The sequence below is a fragment of the Cryptomeria japonica genome, chromosome 9 (assembly GCF_030272615.1).
Source record: "Cryptomeria japonica chromosome 9, Sugi_1.0, whole genome shotgun sequence".
Classification (NCBI taxonomy): domain Eukaryota; kingdom Viridiplantae; phylum Streptophyta; class Pinopsida; order Cupressales; family Cupressaceae; genus Cryptomeria; species Cryptomeria japonica.
Window position 1 is genome coordinate 395,419,088 of NC_081413.1, and position 18,677 is coordinate 395,437,764.

An 18,677-nucleotide genomic window follows, 5' to 3' on the forward strand; every position below is an offset into this window, starting at 1 on the left:
AGATAAGAATATGTGCATAAAAATATATATAAATAAATCGATAAAAATATATAAAAAAAATCTAATTTTATATATACTATATCATTTATTATTATATAAATACATGAAGACACTCTTCCAAACATACACAAAATTAAATAAAAAATAACATAAATATAAAAAATTCACGTTACATATTTATGAATAATTACTACCATTTTAAGATTTAGAGACGAATAGACAAATTACAGGTAATTCTAAAGTTAGCTAAAATTAAACTTTATAAAAAAGGATTTAGCAAAATAAAAAACACGAACTGAAAGAATCAGAGATGCCGCTTTCGTTCATGCCTTGCATAAATCTTACTTAAACCCCTGTGCTTCAAATCATTGAGTTTCTGTAAATATCGCCTTTTCCTTGAGACGTTGCAAAGTTAAATCTGTTGTGGAAAGATGACCTTCTTTGACCTGAACATTCCTGTAGAACAGGAAGCAATCGAAAAGAACAGGGCAAAATCTGCAAAGAACACTAGGGTAAAATTGGTAGTGAAAGCAATGGAATTAGGGTACAGTGGAATAGCCTACAATCGCTATGTGTCTGGAATTATTGCGGACACAGATCGCTGTACAATAATTTCCCTTCCACTCTCTTCTCTGGTGGAAGCTTCTCCGGCACTGGCGGAGAATGTGAAGTTTCACAGGGAGGTTTTAGGTTTACCCGTGGGAGAAAAGATGAGGCAGTATAGCAGAGTGACAGTGGGCGTGGAGAACATGTTGCAGGCGGCTGCAGTAAATCCTAAAAATCCCGTGTTGTGTACCTATGATTTGTTGGCTGTTCATCCTATGAATCTTAACATGTTTGAACACGCCTGCCTCAATTTGGAGGTCAGACTTCCGAAATTTAATCCTATTATTCTTTTCCTTGTATGTTGTTTTATTGATGGGCGGAGAGGCTTTGAAGTGTAGGTTTACCTATTCAACTTTTTCAGTAACCAAAATATCGAACTGTTCGTTTTTAAACAGTCCCATGAAAGTTATTGTCCTTTTGCTATATCAGATGCCTTCTGAGGATTGTGGATGCTAAACTAACGGAAAATCAAATAATTAGTAGTAAGCCATAACTAAATTGCTATTTGGCACATAAACTTTTTAAATTTATCTGCATTTACTGCAAAATTTTAGCTATGCTTAAATTGGAACAGCTGAGATTCTGCTTCCCGCTATTCAGGCTAATATTTCAAAATTTTCAGTTCCTTAAAATCTTATGCCTCACTGGGAGCGTCTGCAGTAATAAAAGTGGGGTGCAACTCCCCGCTAGCATCTTTCTTCTCTCCTACAATGACACTGTTTAGAGGTGTACTCATGGAAAATTTGTTCTTAAACAGTGACTCAAACATTCAATACTACAGCAGTCAAAAATCTACAAAACTAAAATATTTATATTATTTAGTTTTCAAAATGACAGAATCTGGCTTTAGATAATCATGAATATGCCCTTGCATATTGCTCCAATTCAGAACAACGGCGGGACTATTTATCTTTGCCTTTCGTATTTTTAGTTTTAACTTTTAACCAGTTTGAAATCGTGCAATATGTAGGTCGATAGCATCCTCCTATTAAATCCAGGCATGGTCTAGTTTTCTATTTCATTCTTCTTATATGAAACCTATTCCCATCAAATTACAAGTAGCCCTGGTTGCAAATTTTTGAGCAGAAAAATGGTGTATCCAAATGTTTAGATTAGAATTTCGCCCAAAACCGCATATTTGCTCAAATTCTATGTAGAAACTTATGACCTTTTCCTTGGAAAACTTATCTTTAAATAATACCAGCCACTGCTTTCCAATCTTTACGTAGAAAATGTTGTACTTATTTTAAAATGCTTAGCTCAGAATTTTTCCCAGAGCCACATAGTTTCTCAACTTCTATACAGAATTCATATTCAAGATGCAATTAACCATACTCCTTAAGATTTTTGCAATTTTTTTATTTATTTTTTCATCAGTTGCTCAAAAATAGGCAATAAATTAGTATTTGGTTTTAAGAAACAGTGAAAATGGTATTGATAAGGAGTGTTATGAAATTGAGCTCATGTGTTACATACCAACTATATAGATAGCTAAAAGAAAAAAATTCTTTGAAGGCCAACCTGCTAGCAGAGTTTCATATCAATATGATACTGTTGCAGGCAAGCAAAGATCCATGGATGCCACTTCTCAAAAATAAATGTTGACATTTTGATTTCCTGTCAAGAAATTTGTGGTTGTAATTTAATGTCTGCTTTCTTAGATGACTCCTTAATTATTTCAGGTCGACTTGATATCACTAGACTTGAGCCAGAAGCTTCCATTTCATTTGAAAAGTTCACTCATTAGAGCTGCAGTGCAGGTTTGTTCATTGGATGCCTAATGTTTTTGGCTGAGTCATGAAGTACTTGCTTGTTATGTCAGGGTCACTTTTTAACTAACCAATATTAGCATGAAATGTTTGCATAATAATAACCAGAAGCACACAAGTAAAAGAAAATGTAGGAGATGAATTTCTAGTCTTAGTGTTTATTTCACTGTCTTTTTGCAGCGCGGAGTCTTTTTTGAAGTCATGTATTCTCCTTCCATTTCAAATGTACATGCTAGGAGGGAGATGTTTAAACAAGTTCAAGTAAGTATTTTACTTATTGAGTTTTCCTATGTTGATTTAACGCTTAATCAATAAATTAAAGCATAGTCATTTAAGTTATTTCTGATTGCTTACCTCATTGGAAATACTATATTGATTGAAGATACATCATGGATAATTGACATGTTGAAGAGACTTTTGTCTCAATATATTCTGCATCCATTTAAAAATTTGGAGCAAATTTATGTGATAGTACTGGATTCATTTGAATGTTCTGTTTATAACTTTATACAGATGCTCAAGCTAGCTGGTAAACTCTTATTCAGTGGAAGTTCTGTAGCAAAAGTAGAGGACTAGTATTAAAGTTCCTTTTCTTATAAGTACTTATATCAAGAGTTGATAATTTGATATCACTAGTAATAGTTTACAGCTGAGGATTAGTTCAGTTCTGATATCGTCAAGGCTATTTGAAAGAATTGGCCTTCATAACTTTAAATTCCTAAATAGCTAGAAATGGTGGAAGTAAACAAATCCTGTTCTTATTAAGGCTACAGATAGCTGAGACCGCATGAAAGTTCATTCTAACAAGTAAATAGCAGCGTTGTACTCAGATTACTTGGCGAATCTGTTTAAATCTGAAAATTTGTTAATATCTGATCCTTGTTGTCATGCAAATACTAGCATTGAATTGCATACTACCTACGGGAGACAAGTGGCCTCTAATCCTCACTTTTTCAAATTTTGAACTTGGACTATTGTCTTTGAAATTGTATGTGAAGACAGATTTAGTAATGGACTCATCTGCTCAACTTTAGGAACCGAACTTGTGTCATCCTTCTCAACTAGGTGGTTCTGTTTAATGGCCCTGGAAATTAAATCAACTGAATCTTTTGCTTGACCAACAAAATTTGACACTTGATTGGTTATTTTTACTACAAATTCAATAATCCTTTCCACTTCCTTGATAGTTTTTGTGGTTAATATCTATAGACTCTATTTCGATATTACCAGTGTCCTGCCATAGGACCACAATCAGTCTCGGTAGAGTGCTAGACTCCTGGATGATGTTATTTTCAGAGGTTACAACATTCTCGTTTATAGGTTATTCTGAGGGATTTGTATTAAATGTCCTTGAATTTTTGTGGACAGGATTGGAATATTTACAAGCAAATTGAGCACCTATTTCTTCCGGGTCAAGCAAAGGACATACAAGAAGTTTATTATCAAATTTTGTCTCAATTGTTTTTAAAGACAGTCATGGGATATAAAGAAACATGTACCTTAGAATCCATACAATGAAGGAAATAACTTTTAGCATATATTACAAGTTCACCTATAGTTGCCACATTTTAAAAGGATATCTTTACATCTATGTTCACAATCTTTGCACCTCTACCCATCATGGTTTCTCTAAATTTTAGAACTCCTCAACTTGAATATTTGAAGACCATGGAGGCTTTGAACAAAGACCATTCACAATACCATAGTTCTTTATCAGTCACTTTCATCTACGCATTAGAAGCTTTTCAAAAACAAGATGTATCCATTTTTAATCATTTGGAAAAAATAATATTACGGACTATAGCATAGCAATTGGGAAATATTGAAAACACTTTTCGTTGCTTGTGGGAAAGCATTTGGAGCATCAAAATTCAAAATATAATATTTAAATGTACTAATTTCTTTTAGGGCATACGAGTTCTCTGTAATATCCCCTTTTTGAAATGGGATTATAATAATAATAATTAAAATGTCGAAATAAAAAAAAATAAAAAAAATACAATTATAAAATATAAAATTAAAGTTTAATTTTATCAAAAGTCAAGGGGTGCGTGAAGAATAATGACACTATCGAAGGAAAAAGATATATAAGAGACACCGAACAAGAAGTAACCACCACATGAAGAATACATCTTTTATTATCTGATTATTACTCCTTTGGACATGGAACTGCAGTTCATTTAACCTAAGGTCAAAACCTCTCATTGCAGGGAATCGAAGGATGGAAATCCACAATTTCTCAAGAATGATTTCACATGTAAATCACCATTGCGCTAAGTTGATTGATCTTCTAGTAGACATTATTAGAATTTCAAGTTAATAACATTTGTTGTTTATCAGAAAATCTGATTGCTATCTTTAAAAGAGATATTTAATTGTGCAAATTCGATTAATTATCTGAAATACCAATTGGAAAAAGTATAGTTTTCAGTGTATATATATTGTATAAATATTAAAAATTAAAGTTGATTGCATATTATGATATATTCCCTCTAGGATATTAAAAATTCAAATGGGACATTATATTCATTCTATTTTCTGTAGATCCTAATCATGTGTTCTAATGCGATTGTAACTTGAAGATCGTGCAAGAAAATACTTCTTACCTGGTATTTCATCCAACACTTTGTGATATCCTAGGTTTTAGTTTCCTCTAAGTTTCACAAACCCTACATTCATTTTGAAGATCACACAGCAAATACTGAGAGGGAGGGGGGTGGGGTGAATCAGTATTTGGGCACTTCAATTAAATTCCACTCTTTAAAAACAGAAAATTAGAATAGAAAAATACATGAAGACCGAGACACCGAAATTTATCACGTGGCAAACCCTTTCGGGTAAAAAACCCACAGTTCAACTGAATCTCTCAAAAACTGAATGGGCACCAACCCAGTTTACAAATGGTGAGCACCTACTCACTGAAGAACAAACTTAACAGAGCACCTACTCTGATTACAGAGGCACCAACCTCTGACAAAAACAGCTTATGTAGAAGTTCAAAAATAACTGACTTTACTGTGACATTTAATAAGAATGGCTTCTCATACCATCACAGCTTCTCTTGTGAACGGATTGTGATATTTAATGATAATTATTTGCCTCCGTAATTCCCAGCATGTATACTTCTCTTACAGCAAATTTTGAACACTTTCAAAAGATGCACTGATAACCATCAGCGACCCTTTTCTTCAACACATTCCTGTTAAAAATTGGTCCACAGAAATTCTTCCAGAATGTCACCAGTCGTGCTGTCAACCATTACCCAAAAGCTTTGCAAATATCAAAAGCCACAAAGACATCACCCTAAAAAAAACGAACTGTCTTAATTTTCAGCACCTCCTATACCCAACACTCCAAAATAGAAGCGATATATTCTTTACCATTGTTTTTTCATCGTTAAAAAAAATGGCACACTAAATTCATTTCCCTTCAATTTAGAAAACCACGTTTCTCGGACAGCCGTTTTAATTCATCTACACGAACAAAATAAATGCGTCCAGCCTCCCACTCAAAATCAAAGAAAAGAATTGGAGAATTCAATTTGCACAACCTCCAACCATTTTCTTTTGTTTCCAGGTTGACTATCGAATAAGCTATTTTCTCATCTCCGTTACCAACCACAACAAAGAAATGCTTTTAAAGAAGGCTTCAAACCATATCCTTGGCCTATGATTTAGATTCAAGGAAAGTTGTGGCCAAAAACAACTGAGCATTAAAAAAAAATGCGACTTTCCAGTTCGCATTTAAAAAAGATTCCCATGACTTGAGCGCTGAACTTGAGTTTGCGTATTTTTAATAAGACCACTCCAGCACCATCACAAAATTGATTGAATTATTTAAACTCATCCTAATACAAAAACATTCAGCGCTAAATTTTTTACGATTACGGCTCATCACGTCCAGGTATTGCACCACCAAAAAAAAAAATAATCATTAACTGAGTGGCTGCCAAGCTTCAAAAAATAAATAAAGAGTATGCCTGGAATAGCCCCATACTCCTTCAGCCAGAAAGAATCTGCCTGATGGTTCATAATCACACAAAAAATTGCCACGATATTGCTATTTATTTTGTTACAAATAAACCACGAGCTGAAGTTAGCCGGCAGCGCTAAGTGTTAATTTTAGCAATCAGATTGACAGTAAGAAACAGAAAACATGAAATACACATAACACAGTGATACCCTGGGAAAACCTCTCTCTTGGAGGTGAAAAACCCAGCAAGAATATCTCAGATCCAATATATATTAAAGGCACAACCAAACTACAAATTAGCCCAGCTAGGGCACAACAAATGATCACCAAAGTACACACTTATTTGCAACTCTGATCAGATCTGAATATGAACGAAATTCCCAGAATGTCATACACTGATCTTGGATGATGTTCGCTGGCTGAGGATAGCAGATTCAGCAGGCATTACAGACTTAGGAGATGATTCGCCTTGCCTAGAGTAAGCTCGCTCAAGGTAGAATAACTTCGGTTCTCCAAGTAGGCTAAATTCGCTCAATGATGAAGTGATCAGGTTCGCTGCTAGGTGTGATCAGATTCGCTGCTGTAGATGTCTTGATTAGGGCAGATCACATAAGGCAGAGAGATGATTGATTATTGAGTTGATTGTGACTACAAGTCACTTTGTACTTATATGAATCATACCCTTAATTTTCTTGGTCAGCCTAATACATAATTGGTGCCAAGATACAAGTTCAATTTACAAATTACATTTGAATTAGGTCTTGCCTCATAGCAAGTTACAAGTTACATTTAGATCATACACCCAAATAGGGCCTGCCCTATATTGGATATAGCCGCTGAGATATTTAAATATCAAGGCCTACAGGCCACTTGATAGTTGTGTAGTAGGTCGGCCCCCAGAATGGATCCGACCTAGCTACAAAAACCAACTCTAAGCACTACATATAAACACATCCAACAAAGTCGTAGAAGATACATGTGATGAAAAGAATTTTGACTAAGTCCACATGAATTCAAACAATGAGATGTCATCTGATTTGGCACAAGTAGAGACAAGTACTTAGCTGACACGAACCAAGCAGGCACACAGCTAGCTGAAGCAGACACTTAGGCAGCTCAAGCTGCTCAACCAGCCAAACAGGTAGTGAGCTCAAACCAGAAGACAAGTAACCAACCACTTCAAACACACATGAAGGCAAACAGCTCAAAATAAACTTGAAAATTAGCCTTGACATCAATGACAAAAATTCCAACACATTTTATTTCTTAGGGTTCACTACTGTAGGAGACACACCGATTAGGATAGATAGTTATAAGGACAACTAGAACCGAATAAAAAACTTGAAGAAGAAAATTTTCTTACCTTACATTCAAGGTTCTATGGATAAACCAGCTAGGAATTTGTGAAAAAATCATAGAAGTTTGCTTTAAATCTTTAGGACCTTAGAATTTAGTAACAACTTTAGAAGAGCAAAAGACTATCGTGACATATCTTACACTTACAAGACTAGTTCGTCCTTCCAAACAACAATAATGCAATATAGAATGAACATCCGACAATACAGGGTCAAACAAATTGTGTTTGCCGAACATGAGTACACCAATCACTCTATTTGTAGTGGAGAAGTAGAAGATCACAAGAATGAGGGGTTTATAGAAATTAAGAAATGACTGGACAATCAACAAAGATGATCATTGAAAGCACATTTATCCTTGGAAATCCTTAACTCGACGACTCAACTAGAAACTAAACAATCTAGGTTATTGCTTGCATTAATTAATCAGCTCATTAATTTATTACTTCTTCCATGAATCAACCCCTAACCTTTTCCAGTATACTTCATGTCTTACATGTATGCTTCATACCTTGCGTGTATTTATGTATAGCTTCTTTTGGAGGGCATAGGCAAAATTGATTTAATTTGACTAGTCGTAAAAGATACAAGGAGCTAATTTTCAAAAGGTGAGCTAATCTTCTTGAAGTCGATTGACACCTCTAAAAAAATAACCTCGGACTTGCTGAGTATTCACACGAGTCAAAAGTCAAATTTTGCCAACAACTCATTCTACAGACTTGGCTAGTAAGCATTGAAAAAACTTGGCGTTTTAAAAAAAAATTGGTAGTTAAACTATGCCATAGAGCACAATGTCTAAGATGCATTTATCATACTTGTATGAGATGATCTTTTTTTATTTTCTGCTCTATTTTTGTTGACTGCCAAACATGGTTATGATGTACATGTAAAACTTTTGGTGGTGAATGTATTTTCAAGTACCTATTTTTGTAGCATACTTGACACACCAAATATTTCATATTTTAAGCTACCAAAATGTATGTGTTTAGTCAAGAACTAGATATAGAATTCTAGTGAACATAAGCATTATTAGTTTTTGAATTAACCTTGTGCCAAACGTTTGCTTCATTTCTCAGTTGTTTAATAAGTTATGTTAGTACTTCTTGTTTGTTCCATAAAGGCCTCAAGAAATTCAATAAAGAGAACAAGCGGTTTGGATTCTTGATATTGTCAATCTCTTGAGTGTGTAAAAAGAGGATTAAATTCAAGATTTTTTCTTTATTACTTTTGTGGAGATTATGTTACACTTCTAATTTTGAGAAAACACAATCTCATTTCACCAGTGATTGTTCTGCTGCTATGCAATGTAGTTGGAGCTTAAACATGGTTGGTTCTGCTATGTGATAAAATGGAGCGCATATCAGAAGTACTAGGACACAGCAAAGGGTTGAATCCTTTGTGAATCAATTTAGAGAGCAAGCCCTTGTATTGATTCTAAAAAATGATCAGAAGTAGTGAACAGAGAATGGAAAGGTTGTAAACTGTGAGGCATCAAGGGAGCATTTGGTGTATGCAATCTGAGTCAATTTATTTTTGACACAAATCTTTTATCTTTTCATTTAAATATGCTTTTAACATTTGCTATACAACTCATAGATAGCTATGAGATTTGAATATTTGGAGAAATCTTACATCATTTTATTACCAGCTGTTTTGCTTTTAAAAAAATGATTCTTTTCTACTGAGTACTGATGTGCAACTTATATTTTTTGCTGCATACTTAAATCTGATATGTGGCTGACAGATATTGATAGAGTGGACACATGGACGAAATATAATTGTTTCCAGTGCAGCTCCCAGTGTAAATGAACTGAGAGGGCCTAATGATGTTATGAATATGTCTACACTGTTTGGTTTATCTAAAGTGCATGCAAAGAAATCAATTTCTATGAATTGCAGGTATAGATATTCTTAAAGAATCTGTCAAAGTGCAGTGTAAAAAATATTAGATATACATACTATTTGCAAGTAGTTTTGCATGTTTTAGACTTAAAACGTGGGTGAAAAGCAAGTGTGCAAGGCCAAATGCTTTTTAAGTCACTGGAATAAATGTGTTAAGATATTATGTAATAAAATTTGAAAGTGTATTATCTGAAACCATCCTTTTATTTCACCTATGAGCAATTTTTATTGCCTATTGTAAATACTAATATGATACACTTAATTGCAGGTCACTAATTCTTCGTGGATTAACCCGAAAGAACTGCTACAAGATGGCAATTCAAGTCTCTAGCCATCCACCTGATGGGATTATTGGTTCAGATAGAGCCTGGTTTAATGCTTTGGAAGTTTGGGATCCTATCTCAAGTGGGGAAGGTGATGTAGTTTTGAAAGAAAATCTGGTTGTGAGTGGTCAATTGAAAAATGAAAAAAGTGCCTCGTCTAGGGGAAAGAAAAGGAGTCGAGGTCCTCGTCAATCAGTTTCTGTATCTTCTAGTCACAACAATAGTGTCCTGTTACATCAAAAAAGTATGCGTATAGATCCAGATACTTCCATTTGTGGCCTTAGGCTAAAGGAAAGCAAACTCACTTCTGAGACAAACATTAAAGAGCAGAATCCTGGAAATGAAGAGGCCAGCGTATTCCAATCTACTAGAGATAGCAATAAATTTAGCTTTTCAGATGCCATGGAGTTTCTTCCATTTGATTGCAATACAAAGCATGCGACAGCTAATGGTATTGAGGGTACTTTGCTACAAACAAATGATGCATTGGCAGATGGCATTTCACAGGTTACAGAGTACAAGTCAATTACAAACAAAAACATGCAGCCATCTATTGTAACTATAGATGCCAACAATAAATTTAGCTTTTCTAGTGCCACTGAATTTCTGCCATTTGATCATGGTACTAACCAGGTAATAGCTAATTGTATTGAAGGCACATTGATTCAGACAGGTGGTGAGCTTGTGGATAGCATTACAGATTTGACGGATCACAAGTCAAATATAAACAAAAACATGCAGTCATGTGATGATGATAGTGATGCAGAAAACATTACTAATATTACACCGTCAAGCTCATTGTTCTCTGTTGGTAAGGGTCCTGTAATTCCTGTTACTAAAGGAGCTTTAAAGGTGTGTAGAGAATCCTCATTACCATCTGATTATGGTAGGGATTCAAGATTTATTAAAAGAATTTCTGTTTGTGATAATGCTTCACAGAGGGAAGTATCAGAATTGAAACCACATGGTAGAACCATTGGGGTTGAAGTGCAGAGAAGAGCCCCTCTGGTTTTGGGATCTGACATTGAAATGAATGGACTAAAAGACAGAGCAAATGAGATGCATAATACAGAACCAAACGTGGAAAAAATAAAAATGGATTCATATGATGTTTTAACGGAGGCAGCAATGTCAACAAAGGGTGTTGTGGAAGAGAGTGCAGCTTGTGTCAATGCTGATGCACATATGGAACTCATTCCTAAAACTGGTAAGTGTGCTTGATCATAGAGACTAGTCACATGATGGAGAGTAAAATATTTCTAGATACATTTTTAAAAATGTTTTATGACACACAAGTTGTCAATTGGACATGAGAAAAATAAGATAAATTTTGTTACATATCTTCAAGATGACTAGATCATGAATATGGCAAACTATTTTATGATCATTTCTATTTTCTTTTCGCTAATGATATCTAGGATTAGGGACCTAAACCTGTAAAAATTAGGATGCAAATTCAGGTATCCAATAGCTAATGCTCGTTGGGTACATAAATACCAAAGTGCATGATCACACCCAAACTGGAGTCAACACCATAGAGAAAGAGCAAGAAGGGTCACCTGAACAGACTCTATATAGCTCCCTAGCTCCCTCGCGAACTAATACTGACCAGCAATCCAAACAGACTTTATATAGCTCCCTAGCTCCCTCGTGAACTAATACTGACCAGTAATCAGTCTTTTCAGCTCAGAACTTTGCTTCCTAATGAAGGATAAACATAGTTGGAGAGGGTTAACAAGGGGAAACAAATTCCTACACAATTCTTTGAAAAAAATCACAATTCTTTGAAAAAAATCTACCCACACAAAAAGAGCCAACTCATTATTTAACCTTGAAACCTCACGAGTTTTTCCACAAGATTCAACTTCATTTCACGTGAATCTCTGCTCTGATACCATATTGCACAATAACTAGAATATTAAAATATCGTGTTAGATTAATTTTGCAATAGTCCAAAGCCTGCAAACTTGTTAAATGTGCCCGAGAACATGATCTGCACACAGCGAACCACTCGACATGCAAACTAAAGAGATAAAAAATACAAACACAGCTTGTAAACACAAATCCCATTCAACAGACCTGTCAAAATGAGAAAGCCACAGATCAAACACACACCTTCATGTAAGCTCTACCAACCGCAACCACAAAATTGCATAGAGGAATGTCTTGAACATAAACCCTTGACCAATCATCAACTCAAAACACCACCTCTAACCATGCAGAATGCTGATGAACGCATCCTAAGAGTATTGTCTTGTCTAGCATTATGCCAGAAACTACCTCAGAAAACAAACTCTACCTTCATGCACAAACTTGAATTTTGATAGCATGTTACAAATAACATGCACATAGGACCTATGTAATTGAAGACAAGTGAAATAGTTTCCCAACTTAAAATGGATACATTGGGTATTTTCTACTTCATTCATTCACGTTGTACATCACATCTGTACAATCAACCTCTTTAAATAGTGCTACTTAACTAGTGACCTATGAGGTACAGCACATGGGATGAATCCACACACTATACATAGACACATTAAACTGTTGCAATGTTTAATGCATGCGGGATAAATCTGCACTGTGCAACATTTAACACATTCTAAGTCTAACAGATTTTTCTCTTCACTATTGCACATCTTAGGAACAATTGATTGAACTAATGACTAAACCTCTTGTTACTATTCTTTTCTTAAAGTCTGGGACAAACTTGGGGTCGTCTCTGGTTTATTCATTAAAGGGGGATATTAGATATAATATAATGTGAGTTATTAGCCATGGGTTAGACTACACTTTGTACATAGGAATTTATTCCTCATGCGAATAATGCAAAACACCTTATTAGTTATGTTTAATAAGTAACTTACAATGTAAGTTACAACCACCAATGCAATTGCCCCATCCAATAATAAAATACAAACATGCACACTTTGAAGTGCTGACATCCAATTCTCTCAAACTCCAGGCGTTCATTATTCCAACACTCAAGATTACTTGCCTTATTAAACTGGCCAATACCCAAACTCATAAATGTTGTTGCCCTGATGTAAAGCCATTGTGCTTTATAAAGCCTTTGGTTCAAAAAGTGGCCTCACCTCTTACACTTAAACAATCATATCAATTACAATATTTCATGTGCATGTGAGCTAGTATCCTTATTACATGAAGTGAATGGGAAGGAAATTGTGGATTTGAAAGGGTTTGAGTGGCAAAGAGCATAGAGGAGCAAGTGGTGATTTATATAAAGGTGTGTGGTGTAGGTTGCAAGATGAATGTGCAGGAAAACGAAATTGCTTATTGTAAAGGGTCTGAGGGTTAAGCATGTGCTTGGCATTAGGAAACTTTAATTTTAAGAAAAAATTAGATAGTTTGGAAAAGGTGAGGGTGGGAGTGTATGAAAGAATGTGTTGTGTTCTTTAGGTTTTGAAAAAAGTGGTATTGAGGACATGCTAGTCAAGATCAATCTTTTGTAATTTATAACAAACCAAAATTGACAGGGTCTAGAAACATAATCAGACGTTTTGCTAGTGTGGAAGTGAGGTCTAGGGGTATTACATTATACTTGAATGATAAGAAGAGAGCCCAAAGTAAGACATTAATGCAAGGATACACGGGGACGTGTCCCCTGCTCTGGAATCAGGTTTTCTTGTCCCCTAGGCATTTCGGGGATGGTGGGATGTCAAGGGGACATCCCCGTCCCCCTGCCGTCTACCCTGGGAATTTGCAGGAAACGAGAGAAACGTCCCCATGCCATTCAGGGATGCCTAGCTGTCCCTGGGATGGCTGGGGGATGTCTGAGACGTCCCTTGGCTGTCCTGGGGATGGCTAGGCATCCCCTTTAGTTGTTGTGCCATTTTTTATATTATTGACTTATAGGGTTTCTGATTTTGGACTGCTGTTATCAATCATATATAGCCACAGGTTAGCAGTATTTAAGAGATTTTCCTTGTATCATGTTGTTTGTAAGGTTTTAGCCATTAGAACTACTGAAAACAATTATTCCAGCCACTATTCTACTGTTTTGGAATGAGGTTTTACATGATTTATGACTGCTGCAACTTCACTTCTGCTTGCATACAATTTGATTTGCACAAATTAATGAGGGTTTCTGCCTACAGCAGAGTTGTATGATCTATTGGAACTCAAGACAGTTATTGTATTGCTCAATTAGAGGTTTTATATTCTTTAGCTCATAATGAAAATAGTATGGTGCAGCAAAAACATGGTGGTAGGTTCATAAGATAGCCATATATATATCACCATCCCCTGCCGTCCCCTAAAAATGTCCCTCAAGGGGACATCCCGAAAATGTGTTCCCTGCCATCCCCCCTTACCCGTCCCCAAAACGCCATGGAACATAGCTGATGAATGTGGATATAAGGGTCTGTTCTCACAAGAGAGGGATTATTAGTGAAGGAGCTTAGTTGAAAGGTAAAAATGGCAAGATGATGTAGTATATAAAGTGGCAAGTTGGGGAGGGAGCCAAATTTTTTTCCTTTCAAGCTTGAAGGTAGGAAATGCATGGGAATCAGAGACTTGCCAATGATTTGCAATGCTTAGGTCCATGTATGAGAGTTTACAGTAGTTGGAATTTGATTTTGCATAGATCATTGTAGCGCTCCATACTTGTCTCTTAATAGGTGTGAGCTTTCAAAATTGCTATTGTTATATTCCTTCCATATTCCCTTGAATACAAAACATGGATTTAGTTGATGTAAAATTTTGAGTAGCCACATCTCTATTTGTAATTCTGTCCATTAGGATATAATTTTTAAGATGAACTCACCTCAATGAATTTGACCATGGAAAATTATGTTTGGTATACTCTATATTTTTCTGCACAAGAAAAAGTTAACAACAAAGGCTCAAATGTTCCTATGTGCCTATCTAAAATTATTGTGAATGACACAAATGGCATGGCACTTAAAGATAAAATTTGTTGTACCCATGAATCTGTACCCATACCCAAATCGGTAACTTAGGTTAATGGCAATGAAGCTTTGCAATATTTTTCTTTGGATGATCATAATGACCCCTATGGCCATAGTAAAGCTTTGGTTGAATAGTTGGTCCTCAAAAGAAATGCTAGACCATAAAAAAAAGAGATGGAAAGAAACTCTATACATATGCAATTAGACAAGGAGCCATTTACGGGCCTGACAAGGAATGATATCTTCCAAGAATATTCAGCTCTGGGCAAATGTGCCTTCTAACATTCAAAATTAGATTCACATTTTGATAAACAATATAATTATAATCAATTCATCTGCTCTTCCATAGATGAATGCACCTAATGTATATAGCTGATTAGAGTTAACTATATTTATTTAGAAGAGAAGGTGAAATAAATAGAGATGTTGAACTATAGAATAAGGCATACATAGACCTTTGTATGTGAGTTTGTATATATAAATATTTATTTATTTATTTACAATTGATGGTATTTTGGAGTGCATGTTTGGTGGTATGCAACACTTCTCGATTACCATGAATTAAGGGTTGGCATTCTAAAATTTATCCTCAAAGCCAAATTTGCTAAATAAGTAACTTACTAGAGGACAAAGGCATAGGAGGTTGGAGGACAGGCATCATCCTTTTGTCAGTCACTATTGGTGAATGGCATTCACCAACATTAAGTGTGGGGTTTTCATCCCACAAGAATGCATGCATAAGCTAGCCCCCTTGTGGACATGTGGCTGTCGGCCCCACCATTTGGTTCAGGGACATGCCCGCTAGCATGATAGAGGAACGTTCATCAAGGTTTAGCCAACCTATTGGGTTTTTGTCCAGAAGGGATATTACATGCCCACCATGCTCCACAAGACTTGACCTCAAGACCTCAGCTTTGATACTTAGCAAGGCAACTTTACGCCAAAAGCCCAAACTAATGGTGAATGGAGCCCACCAGCATTAAGCATGGGGTTTTTGTCCCACTAGAGTGCCAGCATAAGCCAGCTCCCTTGTGGACATGTGGCTGTTGGCCCCACCATTTGATTCAGTACACACCTGCTAGCATGACGGAGGAATGTCCATCAAGGTGTAGCCAACATACTGGGTTTTTCTCCAGCAGGGACATTATATAGAACAACTCTTCTGTGCAAGGGAGTTGTTATTGGAGCTCTTCTATAATATAGGAGATGCAAATCCTATAATATGCAACACATATCTGTGAATGAAATAATCTAAGCACATTGTTATTGCAGTATTCTTATTTTTCCAATATTAAGCGCTGTTGCATTTTAAGGATTGTTGAGATTGACATGAACTCTATGCCTCATTCATTTGTTACTTTTAGCATTGGCTGATTATTGTTTTTGTGCTACTATTTATGTGAGTTTAAAACATCATAAAGATTTTCTAGTTTCTACAGAATAAACCAATACAAGCGAGCACTTCTGTACAATGATATTTAATAAAAATGTGTTAGGGCAATCACTGATCATCAAAACATCATAAAATTATTGACAGTTAGTATTCTCTTCTCTTTGGGTTGGCATGATTTAAAAATCCCTAGCTTATTTTATATCCATGTTACAAAATGAATTCAAGAAGTAATTCTGCCTGTTGTATCCATGCAGAAAATCAGTCTGATTGAAGTTAAACCTTTTCTTTTCTGGAGAAATGCATTCGAACCGTTCGAACCTTTCATGGGAAATTAGTTATGCCAGTTCAACAGCAGGTTTACATCGAAATTCTCTTCCCAGAGGCTGAATGTGCCAGTAAACCTAGCAATTAAGCCCGTACCCTAAGAGGCAATTACTCAACATCTTAATGAAAACAATTCTATTTAACTTTTACAAGCAGAACAAACTTTTTGAAACCTCTAATTTTCCCGAAGCTATCTGTAGGAAGTCTTCATGCAAGACATCCCTGCAAAACCGAATTTGTTGCCAAGGATGTCATTTATTCATTTAATCATAATGTGATTGGTGAGCTAACAAGAAATAGAACTGAAATATCTGTCACCAGAGGACTCTGTATTTTGTTAAGGTTTTGGTTTTATGTATTATAAAAAAATAGATGGATATGCAACTTACATGGCAGCTTTTCAGAAGAAATGTTTTGTTCTTTTTAGATTAATAAAACCAGTTCTGAATCTCTAAGTTGATTGTGCTGTTACAGGTATAGAGAGAAAGTTACGAAGGCAAAAACTCGATTCAATTACTAGCTTGTCTCTCCGAGGCATGCTAAAATCAGGTTTATTCAAAAAGAAAGTACAATCTAGAACAGGATCAAATTCAAACAATAAAACAAGAAAGAAGAGGTGAGCGTTACATCAAATTGCTTATGATTGAGGTACATTTGTAAGCCAAAAAGGCATGTAAATTAGCCTGTTTCTCAAATTAGTTGTTTCCTGATTGGGTGAATACATGCAAAATGCTGCCCGAAAAGCTTGATTGATGAGCATCTGCACATAATATGTTGTGTCAATAATAAACCTGTCAGGAAGGACACTGTTTTCCAGTGGGCATCAAATCCCCTGGTAATCAAAGGTAAAAACAATGTATTTTACATGAATGCAAACCATAAAAGTACACCATATGGGCTTGCTTCAGGGAGCTGAGATTTCAGTCTGTGCCTGCAGAAGACAACTTATCTCCAGTATACTTTCATATTACTGTTCCAATTCTTAGCAGACTACTTCTTGCTATCAGATAGATACAACCTTGCAAATATTACATAGATTATCAGTTGGCACTTGATTTTATTTCACTGCCATGAAGAGTAACGCATTCATAATTTTATGTACACAAAAACAATTCTAAATTGCCATTTTACTGATCATTTTCTGATGAAATTTATTGAATTTGTTCCTGTGGAGGATTTTGTTGAAACCCACAGGAGCGTGGGATTTTAGTTGAATGTTGGTGCTTTATGTATGAAGCGAATTGAAGGGGAAATATTTATCACTCATTCACTTGTTATTTTAAGGTTTTAAAATTTAAAGGTTGTCTCTGTAAAATTTTCCAGTTGTATAACAGTACTTTATACGTCACCGAAAAACAATCCAAGCTATTTATTATCAAGAGGAGCAAGCCCACTGGATTTGAACCTGTTCTCTTGCAGTGGTAACAGCATCACAGATTATACAAACGGCATATACTATATCTCATTCCTAAGGTAGTACAGTTTTATTAAATCATCCAAACCAAAATAAACTGTTAATTAATAATTACTAAATGAATGTCATCCATTTGAACATTACTGTTCTATTGTGCACGTAGTTGATATTACCAATCTTAAAAAAGCTGCTTTTATTGCTTATTTAGATCATGTTGGTATTACGCTACTACTGATTAGAATAAAACATTATTTTTAAGTAAAAAGAGGATTTGTGCTTATTTTACTACTGCCAAAGATTTTTGAATATGCAATAATGACAAATCTGATTACCATTTATGGGCCATTGTAAGCCATGCAAAGGATTCTACGCTTCCTTGTACTCAGGAGGAGAATTTGATTGGGTATTGAAGATTTCTGATAGATTAAATGAGATGGCGAGGAAGGTTTCAGGGAACTTGATCAGTGCCATCTAGCTCATATTTTGGGCAGTTGCCTGTATAATTTTGGCATTGCTATTTGTCACTTGTACATATTTTAGATTTTGGGAATACTTATTCTTTGAAATTATGGCAGATAAAACAAGCTTTTATTTGGTGATGATTTATCTTGTATGTTGGGAAGATAATAGAACAGGTAGAGAATAGAAGATACTTGAGATGGATATTCTGCTTCAACAAATCAGAGAC

The 18,677-nt window shown here is 35.4% G+C and overlaps 1 protein-coding gene across 2 annotated transcripts; it reads left to right on the plus strand.

Annotated features, from left to right (window-relative positions):
* The first annotated feature begins 292 nt into the window (after nt 1-292).
* LOC131073035 (uncharacterized) lies at nt 293-17,852 on the plus strand. 2 transcript variants are annotated; one of them, XM_058009394.2, is made up of 6 exons: nt 293-863; nt 2,289-2,366; nt 2,556-2,636; nt 9,447-9,601; nt 9,873-11,134; nt 17,050-17,852. In XM_058009394.2, exons 1-6 carry the CDS (start codon nt 432-434, stop codon nt 17,193-17,195), a joined length of 2,154 nt encoding a protein of 717 aa, XP_057865377.2. In that variant the 5' UTR covers nt 293-431; the 3' UTR covers nt 17,196-17,852. The 2 variants fall into 2 exon arrangements, with proteins under 2 accessions (XP_057865377.2, XP_057865384.2); XM_058009401.2 differs by lacking the exon at nt 2,289-2,366 and having other exon boundaries at nt 299-863.
* Nucleotides 17,853-18,677: the final 825 nt, after the last annotated feature.